General features: G+C 36.8%; 2 protein-coding genes across 3 annotated transcripts; both read left to right on the top strand.

Annotated features, from left to right (window-relative positions):
• The first annotated feature begins 59 nt into the window (after nt 1-59).
• On the top strand, nt 60-2,993 carry si:ch73-248e21.7 (chondroitin proteoglycan 1). Of its 2 annotated transcripts, none has more exons than XM_067382023.1 (2): nt 60-461; nt 1,192-2,993. In XM_067382023.1, exon 2 carries the CDS (start codon nt 1,496-1,498, stop codon nt 2,828-2,830), a length of 1,335 nt encoding a protein of 444 aa, XP_067238124.1. In that variant the 5' UTR covers nt 60-461; nt 1,192-1,495; the 3' UTR covers nt 2,831-2,993. The 2 variants fall into 2 exon arrangements, with proteins under 2 accessions (XP_067238124.1, XP_067238123.1); XM_067382022.1 differs by having other exon boundaries at nt 1,188-2,993.
• A 2,824-nt stretch (nt 2,994-5,817) lies between these two features.
• Nucleotides 5,818-13,944, top strand: tspan4b (tetraspanin 4b). Its single transcript, XM_067382037.1, has 8 exons — nt 5,818-6,389; nt 7,216-7,285; nt 10,178-10,369; nt 11,450-11,524; nt 11,634-11,729; nt 11,807-11,920; nt 13,275-13,358; nt 13,457-13,944. Exons 2-8 carry the CDS (start codon nt 7,217-7,219, stop codon nt 13,523-13,525), a joined length of 699 nt encoding a protein of 232 aa, XP_067238138.1. The 5' UTR covers nt 5,818-6,389; nt 7,216; the 3' UTR covers nt 13,526-13,944.
• The last annotated feature ends 64 nt before the right edge of the window (nt 13,945-14,008 follow it).

The following is a 14,008-nucleotide window of genomic DNA, read 5'->3' as shown; positions in this document are numbered from 1 at the left end:
TCTAAATTTGCAGTACCCCCCACCCAACAAACGTATTCACGCACACATACACATTCATACTCAAACACACACATGCCTGCATGGAGACACTCAACGGCTAAGTTGTGCAGACAAAGCAGAGTTAAAACCCACAAAACTGTCAACACAACCTGAGCTTCCCATTAGAGCCTGGCTTCTCTTTTTCTACTTCAGCCTCAGATAATAATTCACACTATAACCAATAACTTGTTGCACTTTTTTTTTTATCTTTTAGCTGCAGCATTTTACTCGTGCAGATGCAGGCAGTGATATGACATCTTCGGAGGGAGGAGAAATGAAAGAGGGCATGTAGGAGTGAGAGAGGAAGAGAAATGAACAGGATATAGGTGTGCACTGCATGAGTGAGTGTGTAGATTTCACATGTACAGTTTGGTCTTGATCTTTGGTTGGAGCTTGCAGTGACTTTACTCAGAGGCACGAAGGTAAGGGTCAATCTCACTTATTCATAAAGGGGTTAAACGGGAGACAAACTGTAACCAGTTTGTGGCTGTGATGTTATAAGATGCTTGAGGACAGGTAGACCACGCAAGAAGAAAGAAAAAAGTCGCTACATGCAGTTTAGAGAAAGATTAATGTCACTGTGACACTCAAATCGCATTCTTGTAAATATGGTAGATGTGCGCTGAAATAACCTGAGGACGCACCTCTATTCTGACCGACAAATGAAGTGCAGCTCATCTGGTAGAAAGCGCACGATGCTAAACATAATGTCATGGGGCCCAATTCCCAAGAAAGTCACTTTGGAAAGCATCTGCCAAATAGATAATGTAGGAAAATATAATGTAATAGTAAGAAGTGTTTTTCTTGAGCAGCAGATCATCATATTAGAATGATTAATGAAGGATTATGTGACTTTGAAGACTGAAGTAATGATGCTGAAAATTCATCACAGGAATAAATTACATTTTAAAACATTAGTATTAAAAAAAAGTTATTTTAATTTAATAAAACATTTCACAGTATTACTGTTTTTACTGTATTTTTGCAACAAAAAAAAAACCCTATGAACCCCAAACTTTAGAAGATTTTAATATATATTATATTATTTATATCTATTTTTATTTAAACAAAAAATGAGTGATAATTTTGTGTCTAACTGTCTTTTTCTTCCGGTGTCTTTTTTACTGTGTCACATGTTTATTTCAAAGCTAGAATCGTTCGTGCTACACTGACAGAGAGAGAGAGAGAGAGAGAGAGAGACAAGAAAAAGGAAGAACAGGGCTGCGTAAAACCTTCCGGCCCAGATTCACCCAAGATTACCTCACCAGAACACCAAACACACAGAGAACAAGAAAAACGATGAATTTCTACAGCCAACTGCTCTCCTTTCATATATAGTCAGGCTTTGGAGGTTTCTATCACATTCTCAAACCTCAAAAGTGGATCTCCACAGACATTATCAGCTCACCTGAGCACATTTTTTTGCACAAATAACGCTGACTTTTCAGCCAGTAGTATGAACATCATGAGGTTCGTTTTTAGCAATTTACTGCTGTATTTTGCTCTTGGAGCCTGTTTCAAGTTCACTGATGCACAAGGGTCAACAGAGCCAGATGCACATATCACCTCACCATTCACGAATGTCACCACTGTGGGGCAAATGTTAAGATCTGCAACTGTGGGGCAAATGTTAAGATCTGCAACTGTGGGGGGAATGTTAAGTTCGGAAAGCTCTATTGCTGAAATTGTAAATGCTGTCACTGAACTTGTGACAGAACCAGTTCCGGATCATCCAGAAACCCCAACTGATCATCAAATGAGCACCATGCCTAAAGAACCAACAACTGTGAATCATGTGCCACTCAGTACTCAGTCTGAATTTGCTCCTCAAATAACAACAACGGCTGAAGAAGAGCAGACCACAATGATCACCACTATTGCGCCTATGTGGATTGTGCCAACAGAAGTAGCTGAACAAATAACTTCACATGCCCCAAGCACACTTCAATATGTAACGTCTGTTGGCTTTACTTCCGAGTTGACCAGTCCTACAGAACATCATACAGATGAAATCACCACAGCAGCTGTTCCAGTGGCTACTGATTCAACAGCCCTCGATCCCACATCCATCATGTCTCAACCACCTGCAGGCAGGACTGTGCCTCTGCCCGACCTCGGGGAGACCAGCACAACAACCTCCACTGCAACTCTAGCATCATCTTCAGAGTCTGAAGTCACTTCTGAAGAGCGCTTAAACTCGACGTTTGATGACGAATCAGTCTCCACCCAATACACCTCTGTCGCCACCATTGTAATTGTTGAGGATAGTACTGCTCCCTTTCATCCAAACTGGTTATTAATAATCATAGTGTGTGTGATCATCATTTGTGCGCTATGTGTTGGCATGATTCTGCTCGTCCAACGGCGAAAGAAAAAAGCCTCACAGACATTTGGCCCTGTGTACTTGAACGGACAAAGTAAACGGTCCAAGAAGAAAAAAGGGGCGGGGGATGATGCATGGGCGGGGCCTGTGAATATGGAGGAGGGGCTTGAATGTGACCCTGAAGTACAGGATGGTCTTCTGCCTGATGATGGGAAAAAGGATGGAGACGAAATGGTGCTCAGCACATTCGCCGCCCTGGACGAAGGTGACATGTCTAATGGTGGAGTGGGTGGGGAAGGTACTAAAGAGGCTAAGAAATGGGAGCAGCAGGAACCTCTGCTTTATATTGATGAGGATGCGGACGAAAACAAGGCGGGAAAAACACTGGCAGAGAACAAGACACAAAAAGGAGATGAAAAAAGTGAGTTGAACGGAGGAGAAACGTTCTGTCTCACCACAGCCGTCTAAAAGACTTGTTCAACAAATGGATGTTAAGGATTTTATAAGAATGAGCATTCTGATTACATTTGATCGTGTGCATCAATCTAAGTAATATAGGACTAAGTAATATAGATTTGTAAATAATTTTTGACTATCACAATTCTTTATAAACAATGGCGCAATGTACAAAGATGATCTCATTATTTTCCTAAAACATTAGCAAACAAAGTCAGTTGTCTGTTGTCAGTAGTGTATGAAACACAGCTCATACAGAAGCCAGGCCACTTTCAAATCAAACACCTTCTGTTGGTCAACATGGCAAATTCACATGACAAAATGAACCCGTTGCAAAATTTGCATGGGGAAATCGTTCACCCTCATGTGAATTTGCAGATAATGTGGATTCCTGGTGAAATGACTGGATTTCATCTGCAAAAATTCAGTGAACAATAATAAATGTGACTACACTTCAAGACAAAATAATGGTTGCGTTAATTAATGGTCATCATTCATCCATTTCACTCTAGATCAGTGGTTCCCACGTCCCCAACACTGCATATTTTATATCTCTCCTTTGTCTGACATACCCATTTCAGGTCTTGGAGTCTCTACTAATAAGCTGATGACCTGAATCAGATGTGTTTGATTAGGGAGACATGCAAAATGTGCAGTGTTGGAGTGCCTCCAGGAATGTGGTGGGAAACCCCTGCTCTAAATGCAGATAAGAAAAATACAATTTGTATCTTTATCCATATCTAATGATACAGTTATACTGCTTGGGTACATGTATGAGGTTAGAGACAGTGCACTAAGATTCATTGATTGTGGCACATAATGTTACTGTTTAAAATAACCAGCCAACATTTAACCCTCATGTTGTGTTCAGGTCATTTTGACATGGAGGATTTGCCCATAAATGCTAGTTAATGTTATTGCATTGGACTAAAATTTACTGACTTTACTTAACCAGTATCTAACAACTTCCCAAAAATGTTTTGATACGTTTTGTACTTTATTGTGTTTTTCCCCCCACATTGCAACACTTGTGATGTTCCTGGTAAAAAAAAAAAAGGCTTACAAATCTCTCAACTTTTCTTTAAATTAGGACAGGTTTTATATTTATTTTTGAAACTCATTGATCGTAGGCCTCATTGATATGAGCTTATATTGGTCAAAAATTACCACCCATTGAAAATGAATGGGGGGGGGGGGGTCTGAAATCAAAGAAAAAATTATCATTCAGGTGCGTGTTCATCCATGTGGGCTTGCAAAAATAAAGACCTCAGACCTATGCATGTGTGGATACATGCATACTCGTGCATCCGCACACACACACACACACACACACATTCATGTACACAAACAAACTATTTTGAGTATGAGATGAACTTTATCCTCAAATCAGTGAGGCTCAGATCAATGAGGCCTACGATCAATCAGTTTCAAAAATAAAAACAAAGCCTGTCTTAACGGAAAGAAAACAAGTTGACAAAAAGATTGAATACAATATTTTGTTATAAAATAGAATAACGAGATGAGTGATTTATAAGCTATTTTTAATACACCACAAGTGTGACTTTGTGCCATTTTGTACAAAATAAAACCATTTCATAATAAATGTCCAGGTTAAACATTAAAGAAAAACTAAACAGTGTTATTTTAAAAATATATATATTTTATGTAAAATAGATAAAATTATCCTCAAATAATGCCCTTTTCACTCAAAAACTGAGGTACATAAGCTCATATAAATAAGGCCAGTTCCAAAAATAAATACAAAACCTGTCCTAATTGAAAGACAAAAACAAGCTGACAAAAACATTGAATCCAATATTTGGTGATAAGGTAGCATGAACGAGAGATTTATAAGCAATTATTTTGCAGGCCGGTCATTTTTGACAGGGAATTTATAGGGTTTTCAACACAGCACAAGGGTTAAGACTTTAAGACTTACATTTTGAGAATTCAACTTTTCCAACTGTTATCATAGAGATTTATAGCATAGCATTTCAATGAATGAAGGCAAAATATACAATCAAATGATGTAAAAATATATTTTTGTTAAATACAAACACCAATATTTTCTATACTGATTTTGTGGGGAAATCTGTGTATATATAATTTTTTTAGGGAGCTGTGTCCCTTTTAAAGGTTACTGTTCAGGACATTGACCCTGAACACAACAAGAGGCCCAAGGATGACTAAAAACTAAATATGTGACTGGAAATAGCCAGCAATAGATGTACACCTATAATCCCACTGAATTACCCAGCAGCCCTTCTAATCTGGCAAAGGAAGAGTGCACCAAACAGAAAACAGACGGTAGGAATGCCGTTAGGAAAGTGTAGGAATGCCACAGTGGTTATAGGAAGGGTTTATATAGGCTATATGAAGGCTATGGGTTTCATTGAACTCACTGGGTAACATTTTACATTTTCACATTGATCAAAATAGGACATCAAATTCCACTGAATAAACTAAAATTACAAATGACCACCAGATGGAGCTTCTGGCAAGATTACCAACTTTCTCTTTTTCCATCCTTCACTAAACTTCACAACTTATTCCTAAAATCAGTGGAAAATGATAGGTGAATAACACTGATGTAGAAGGACCTAACCCTGTCGACCTAAACTTGACATGAACATAATGTTGATCCAAGAATATGTTGTACTTGGTGAAATAATGTTTACCATATGGGAACATACAGTACACTGAGACATGGATGATTTTAACTACAAATGTTTATAACAAAAAAAGGTGTTTCTGAGAGTTCTACAAAGGGTTAGTAGTGTGTTTACTAGATTAAAGATCTAAAGACTAAACAAAACTGGACACACAGAGGACTGCAAAGCCTCAAATGTGTGTCTGCTGGCCACATCCATCAGGATTGTTTGGACAAAACCAAAAGAAAGAGGGAGGGAGAAAGATTCAGGAGAGGAGGGTTTTGGAAAAGAATGGATTCTCTAGAGACCAGCGGGAGGAGGAGAGAGGGAAAGAGTCAGAGGGGAGGGCTGATAACTACATCTGGAAGTTATTTGGAACAAGAGAGGGAGGTAAATAGCTGACAGAAAAGATAGAAAGACAAAGACAACCGGGAATTAGCAATTAAGGTTGCGGGAACAAACTAACAAGCAAATAAATATTTTGACGTTGTTTGTGTGACCTTTAAAAAAAAAGAAACTGGGTTTTTTTTTTGTAATGCCATAAGTAATCCTAGACAGAAATGTAAGAGTCTGAAGGAATTAAACAAAAAAGAAAGAAAGAAAAGCTTGAGAAGAATTTTGTGTGCCTGGAAACTACAAGACCAACATTTCAAGTTCATCACTTCACAGAAGCCTTTAAGGTTTTTTTTTTTACTTATCAAGAGTTATTAACACCCTGAAGAACTGAAGGAATCACGTCTGCGATGGAAAATATCAGTCAATGAATAAATAAAGCAAGATCCCATGAACTTCATCAGTACGAAACTACAAAAAGACAATACAGGAAGCTTTGGATTCAGGACACAGTGAAAACTCAACTCTTTTTCTGGAAACCTTTCTATTGCCTGTCAGTCACTTTTTTCTGTCTCCACCTAAAAAAGGTAAAGCAACTATACTGGATTTCATGTTTAATGTAAATTTTAGAATATTAAATATAGAAATTTGTGATCATTACTGAAGCAGACTAGAGAAAAAAATTACAAATGTTGTTCACAATGAGTTTTATGCAAACCAGTGATTTACTGACATAGAGGATCATTTGTGTTTTTCATTCCAGTCCGAAAAATTATTTTATGGCAGAATTGATAAAAAGTTGAATAATAAAAAAAAAAAGCGGATAAAGCTAATTTAACTTTTTTCTAAGCATATATAATCACAAGAAACTAAATGTATGATTATGTTTCTATGTGATCTCATATTTTAAGAACTCCATTTTAAATCACACATACATATGGTGGCAATTTCCAGAACCATTACTGACATTCCACTGAAATCAGATCATAAATCCATGTGCTGCCTAACTTTTAGGGGGCTTATATGTTTACATTTTGTCCCATAATATGCTCTGTGGTCACTTGTGGGCCACATTCTGTGGAACAAAAAGAGAAAAATAACCACCAATCATGATTATGTTGCCTTCAGCCATGGAATATGAAGTGGCACATATCGACGTCCACAATATTCTTTGAGCTTAAAGTATAAGAGAGGTCTTACATGAGTAGGTACATGTTTCAGTCATGGAACATAATGGCTTTCTAGTTAATGCTATCAGCAGTACAACACAAGGGTGGTTTCTTCCTGCCTGGAAACAGCACTTCCTCTCCATGCTACAGTTCAGGAAAGTGTGATTACACACGTTAAAAGCACACACAGTACGTTTATGTCGTAATTTGGTGACTGTATTCCTGTCTTCCTTCTTTCTTGCAGAATGTCTGGGTCACGAGGTTGCCTCTGCTGTGTGAAGTACCTCATGTTTATCTTCAACCTCATCTTTTGGGTTAGTTCTGTTTCAGGCTTCTGTTGAATATCAGTTTGGCAATTTGTGGATCTACTGTACATTGATACTGTATATCACCATATTCATCAAACCCGTATAAGATTCTTTCTGCCACTGAACACACGAGCAAGAGAGTGATGTTGCTCTGATGATATTCAAAATCAGACAAACAAGATTCACAAGTTTAACTATAATTGCTTTTATACACCAGTTCAGTAAACAAACAAAAATACTGAGTAACTTACACAAATACTTCATCCATTTTTGCTTCTCCATCAAAAGGGGTCCCAACAAAGACCAAATTAACAGAATCAGCTATCAAAGGTCTCCAAGCAACACACAGTGGTGGACTGAAATCGAATCACTGAACGAGGCATTGAATCATTCACTCAGCCAGTTTTCACAACTTAAATTCAGCAAGTGTATGATGACTAGCAGGGCTTGACATTAACTTTTTTGCTCACCAGCCACTTGATTTCCAACGTTACTAGCCACTCAGCATTTTCATTGTCCACAATTTTGACATCGATATCATGGGCAAAAATATAGGAATTTTTAATATCATCTCATAATTTGGCAGCAGGTATATTAGGCTTCTGTCACTTTAAGACCTGACGCACAGATTCATTATACTGTTACACATGCGTGTTTATGTTGACTTTAAGGGTTATTTCACCCCAAAATTAAATTTCTGTCATTAATTACTCACCCTCATGTCGTTCCACACCCGTAAGACCTTCATTCACCTTCAGAACACAAATTAAATTATTTTTGATGAAATCCGAGAGCTATTTATTTACCACTGTCAAGGCACAGACAGGTACTAAAGGCATCATTAAAATAGTCCATGTGACTGCAGTGGTTCAACCTTAATTTTATGAAGTGTCAAGAATACTTTTTTGTGTGAAAAAAACAAACCAAAAATAATGACTGTTATTCAACAATTTGTCTCCAACATTGTTTGTGTAAAACTAAAAGACTTTCAAATCACATGAGCCAATATTTTATTCCCAATAGAACATAGATAGCATAACAATGTTTAATCTGAGAAATTTTACACTTTTATCCACTAAATTTCAAATTTGATGCCTGCTACAGGTCTCAAAAAAGTTTGCACTGGGGCAACAAATGGCTGAAAAAACAAGAAATTTTGAAAAGATTCAGCTTGGAGAACATCTAGCAACTAATTAAGTTAATTGATATCAGGTCTGTAACATGATTAGCTATAAAAGGGATGTCTTAGAGAGGCAGAGTCTCTCAGAAGTAAAGATGGGCAGAGGCTCTCCAATCTGTGAAAGAGTGCATAAAAAGATTGTGGAATACTTTAAAAACAATGTTCCTCTACGTCAAATTGCAAAGACTTTGCAACTCTTATCATCTACAGTGCATAATATCATCAAAAGATTCAGAGAAACTGGAGAAATCTCTTTACGTAAGGGACAAGGCCGAAGACCTTTATTGGATGCCCGTGGTCTTCGGGCCCTCAGACGAAACTGCATCACTCATCGGCATGATTGTGTCGATGACATTACTAAATGGACCCAGGAATACTTCCAGAAACCACTGTCGTGAACACAATCCGCTGTGCCATCTGCAGATGCCAACTAAAACTCTATCATGCAAAAAGGACGCCATATGTGAACATGGTCCAGAAGTGCCGTCGTGTCCTGTGGGTCAAGGCTCATTTAAAACGGACTGTTTCAAAGTGGAAAAGTGTTCTATGGTCAGACGAGTCCAAATTTGACATTCTTGTTGGAAATCACGGACGCCATGTCCTCCGGGCTAAAGAGGAGGGAGACCTTCCAGCGTGTCATCAGCGTTCATTTCAAAAGCCAGCATCTCTGATGGTATGGGGGTGCATAAGTGCATACGGTACGGGCAGCTTGCATGTTTTGGAAGGCACTATGAATGCTGAAAGGTATATAAAGGTTTTAGAGCAACATATGCTCCCCTCCAGACGACGTCTATTTCAGGGAAGGCCTTGTGTGTTTCAGCAGGACAATGCAAAACCACATACTACAGCTATTACAACAGCATGGTTTTGTTGTAGAAGAGTCCGGGTGCTGAATTGGCCTGCCTGCAGTCCAGATCTTTCACCTATAGAAAACATTTGGCGCATCATTAAACAAAAGATGACCACGAACTCTTCAGCAGCTGGAAACCTGTTTCAGGCAAGAATGGGACCAAATTCCAACACTAAAACTCCAGAAACTCCTAACCTCGATGCCTAGACGTCTTCTAACTGTTTTGAAAAGAAGAGGAGATGCTACACCATGGTAAACATGCCCCCGTCCCAACTATTTTGAGACCTGTAGCAGGCATTAAATTTGAAATGAGCCCATTTTGTGCATAAAATTGTAAAATTTCTCAGTTTAAACATTTGTTGTTATCTATGTTCTACTGTGAATAAAATATTGGCTCATGTGATTTGAAAGTCTTTAGTTTTCATTCAAATTTAAAAAATGTCCCAACATTTCCGGAATATAAATTTTTTATTTATTTTTTTATTTTTTTTGACAACACTGCATTGCACAGTTTATTATTTCAGATGCACTTTTAAAAGTCTACAATTGAAAATGTATAACCTATATTATTTATAATATTCAACCAGTCAGTGTGGCTAGTAGGAGTGACTGCTGAAATCCACCCGCATTTGGTGGTTTGATGGGTGTTAATGTCAAGCCCTGATGATACCTAGTGGTTAAAATTCGAGAAGTGTATAACATCTGTTCAATAAATATGTACAAAATATGTAAGAATATGCAGGTACGTTCAGTACTAGCCCATTATGTTTATGAAGGCCATGCAGTTATTTAGAATGACCTGCTTTAAACTGATGCGAAGTCACTTATTATGAGAACATGATTTTTCTTTACCTGCTTGTTTTTGCAGTTGGGAGGATGTGGTTTATTTGGTGTTGGGGTGTGGCTCGCCTTCACACAGTCAGAGTTTTCATCTCTACCGCTGTCCTTCCCTTCACTCTCCGCGGCCAACCTGCTGCTTGTTGCTGGGGGCGTCACCATGGTAACAGGGTTTCTCGGATGCCTTGGTGCTCTAAAAGAGCAGAAGTGTCTATTGATGACGGTAAGGTGGTACCTGGATCCTACCTGACACCTGACATCTGTAAAACACATGTGGAAACTGCCCTCACGTGACACGTGAAGACGGGAGTAATGGCTGCTGAAAATTTAGCGTTGCCATCACACAGGATTAAAATTACATTTTAAAATATATTCAGATAGAAAACAGTTATTTTTAAATGTAATAATATTTAAATAGTTTCTGCTCTATGCAGCCTTGGTAAGCACGACGTCACTTTTATTTTGCCGCGCGCACCGTCGCGCTCTGTAGTACGGAAGAGGATTAGGGCCAAGCAATAATAAAAAAAATAAAACCATTTCGAGATTAAAGTTGTTAAATTTCGAGAAAAAAAGTCGTTAAATTATGAGAACAAATTCGTAATCTAACGAATTTGTTCTCGTAATTTAAAGACATTTTTTTCTCATAATTTAATGACTTCTCGACTTTTTTCTCGAAATTTAATGACTTTATTCTCAACATTTTATCTCGACTTTTTTCTCGAAATTTAACAACTTTAATCTCGAGATGGTTTTATTTTTTTATTATTGCTTGGCCCTAATCCTCTTCCGTATCTTCGCGGCGTGTAGGCAATAAAAGAGACTTTCCAAATACATCATTTTGAAGACTAGTATGTTTATGTAATTTATAAGTACATAATTAAATAATTTCAATTTAATGTCAATTTTTATTTGGAATATAAAGAATTTCAAGTATCATCCTCACCTGATGTTTCTCCTTAGCCTACAGGGAAAAAAGAGAGGAGACAGATTTGTGTCTATAGCACAGTTCAGATAATTTGGACTAGTGTTTGATGAGAAATATTTTAGTTCAAATTGAAGGAATTTAATTGACCTTGGCAAATTTGCGACCAGAATGAGACTTTTCAGGAAAAAAATCTGAAAAGCAGAAGAAGCAAAAGTTGCTTTTTTTAACCTCATTGCTGCCTTAGAGAAACAAATGAGATATTACAAATATTTATATATTTTTCTTCCTACATGGGAATCCTGACATAATACACCATGTCTGTTTTTAAATATATTGTTGTCATTCGTGTGCTCTAATAGTTCTTTCTTGTTCTTTCAGTTTTTTGTGATCCTCCTGTTTCTAGTCATGATAGAAGTGACGCTGATTGTGGTTTTAAGTGTGTATCATGAAGAGGTAAGAGAATAATGTCTGAGCCTTGCAAATATTTCAGCCTTTCCTTTCAGGAAAACACTTTGCCTTCTTACTTCCTGTTTATCCGCTTCTCTCTGTTTTGTCCATTTAGTTAGACAAAAAGGCTAAGGATGACCTAAGAGAGGGAATGAATGACTATGAAAAAAATGGAGGGCTAAAAAATTCCTGGGACAACATGCAGAAGATTGTGAGTTGGGTTTATAACTGTCACAAACATGAAGGCTGAGATTCTTCAGTATAATTCATGGATTCTGTTTCCTTCAGTTCAAGTGCTGTGGCGTGAGCAACCACACCGACTGGCACAATATAACAGACAATGGAAAACTTCCTGTGTCTTGCTGCAGGGATAACGGTGGAAACTGCCATCACTGGGAAGAGGTCAGGTCATTTCTGGGGTCGTGGGGTCAGCTAAGTACCACACATTCCTAAATCTGTTGGTCTGTTGGAAATTGCAACCACATGCTTAATGTAAAATGAAGGCCGGAAGAAACCCTACATGCATCTGATATGTTAATGCTCTTTGAAATACTTTATTCTGATTGGTCAACCTGCAGCTATTTCATGCCTCCTGTATCACTTGCAGTCTCTTTCATCTCACATATTTTTTTTCTACATTAAATACTGGGGGGTCAGTAAGATTAAAATAGAAATTAATATTCAGCAAGAAAGTATTAAATTCATGAAAACTTACCATACATACATTTATAATGTTGCAAAAGATTTCTATTTTAAATAAATGCTGCTCTTTTGAACTTTCTATTCATTAAAGAATCCTGGGAAAAAATGTATCACCATTTCCAAAAAAATATTAAGCAGCACAACTGTTTTCGACACTGATCATAATAATACATGTTTCTTGAGTATCAAATCATCATATTAGAATGATTTCTGAAGGATCATATGACACTGAAGACTGGAGTAATGATGCTGAAAATTGTCATCAATTGAATAAATTACACTGTAAAATGTACACTGTAAAAAATTCCTAATTGTATGGAAAATAACTTTATTTTAAATTGTACTCAAAATCTAAGTACTAAATTAAAATACTAAAATTACAATCTGAAAAAATAACATCTCAGCTGCTATTTTAAGTAATATTATGCCATTAGTGACAAATTACTGTAATTCTTATTATCTGTACAAAGACTTCACTGTATTGTTTCTAATGTATTTTCTTAAATTACATACAAATGTATGTAAAATTACAAAAATGGCGATAATTCGAGAAATCACCACCAGATGGCGCAAAGGGACAGTTGACAGCATTGCTCACGCTATAAAAAATAATGTAAATAAAATATCCTAACTTAAATAAAGTGCAAAAAGCTTTTCAGAATTATTCATTAAACATTTTACAGAAAAACACTGTCATTTTAAGTATTTCCTGAATTATTATGATCAAAGTATATTCAAATAGTTATTTTAAATTGTAAAATATTTCACAATATTACTATTTTTACTGTATTTGTGATCAAATAAATGCAGACTTGTTGTCTTTCAAAAACATTATAAGACTTTACTAAGCTAAATTGTTGCGTTTATTTATAACAATTGTATAACAGGCCATGTGATAAGCAAGATGAACTTCTTGCCAGTCATTACCGCAAATTAAACCGAGAACCTGATTACTACGTCGGGGTTGATTTTGAGATAATGATCTCAAAATAAACTTTTGAGATAATGATCCAAAAAAATGAATGAATAATGAACTGTTTTTAATGTGTTTTAGCCGTGCTATGAGAAGGCCAAGGACTGGCTTCTGGCTAACATCACCTCAGTGCTTGGGTTTGGAGTTTGTATTGGAATCGTTCAGGTACTTTGAATCTCACATATCTGGTGTAGCCTGTTTATTATATTAATTCAAGCTCTGCATGCACTCAGATATTATGCCACTGCATTTTCTCCCTCCAGATTCTTGCTTTGTTGTTCTCCATGCTGATGTACTGCCAAATCCTACGAGCAGAAAAATACATGGACTGACCCTTCCTTCGCCCCATTCTGAATATGTAATGAACATTTAAATGGACTTGCCTATTAGCGATACTGGATGTGATATGCATGTGCACATAGATTACAGTGCTGCTCTACTTAGGAAGAAGCTCTGTTAAATCTCAGCTAAATTGATTTACCAGATAAAAGGCTAAATAATGAATTTGTACTTTGCAAAAGAAGATTAAATGAATATAAAGTGAATGTATACAGTAGGTGGAAAAAGTAAATCCAAGTATTATTGCACTCTTTGTTAAATAACTGCTTGCAATGAACATGCAATCGATGTGAATTTCCTACAAATGGAAATCAAATGTTTAAGAGTTGATGATTTGTTATACTAAACCAACGGTCTGTACTATATTAACATCTATTAAGATCATTACAAATAAAAAAAGAATGCAATACAACAGTAGATGATTGTCATCATGTATTTCGGTATAAAATGGCACATAAAAATTTTTAAAACATCCA

This window comes from Chanodichthys erythropterus, chromosome 3 (genome assembly GCF_024489055.1).
Source record: "Chanodichthys erythropterus isolate Z2021 chromosome 3, ASM2448905v1, whole genome shotgun sequence".
In the NCBI taxonomy this organism is placed as follows: domain Eukaryota; kingdom Metazoa; phylum Chordata; class Actinopteri; order Cypriniformes; family Xenocyprididae; genus Chanodichthys; species Chanodichthys erythropterus.
The sequence above is the reverse complement of the archived record's forward strand: the minus strand, read 5'-3'. Positions and strand labels throughout refer to the sequence as shown.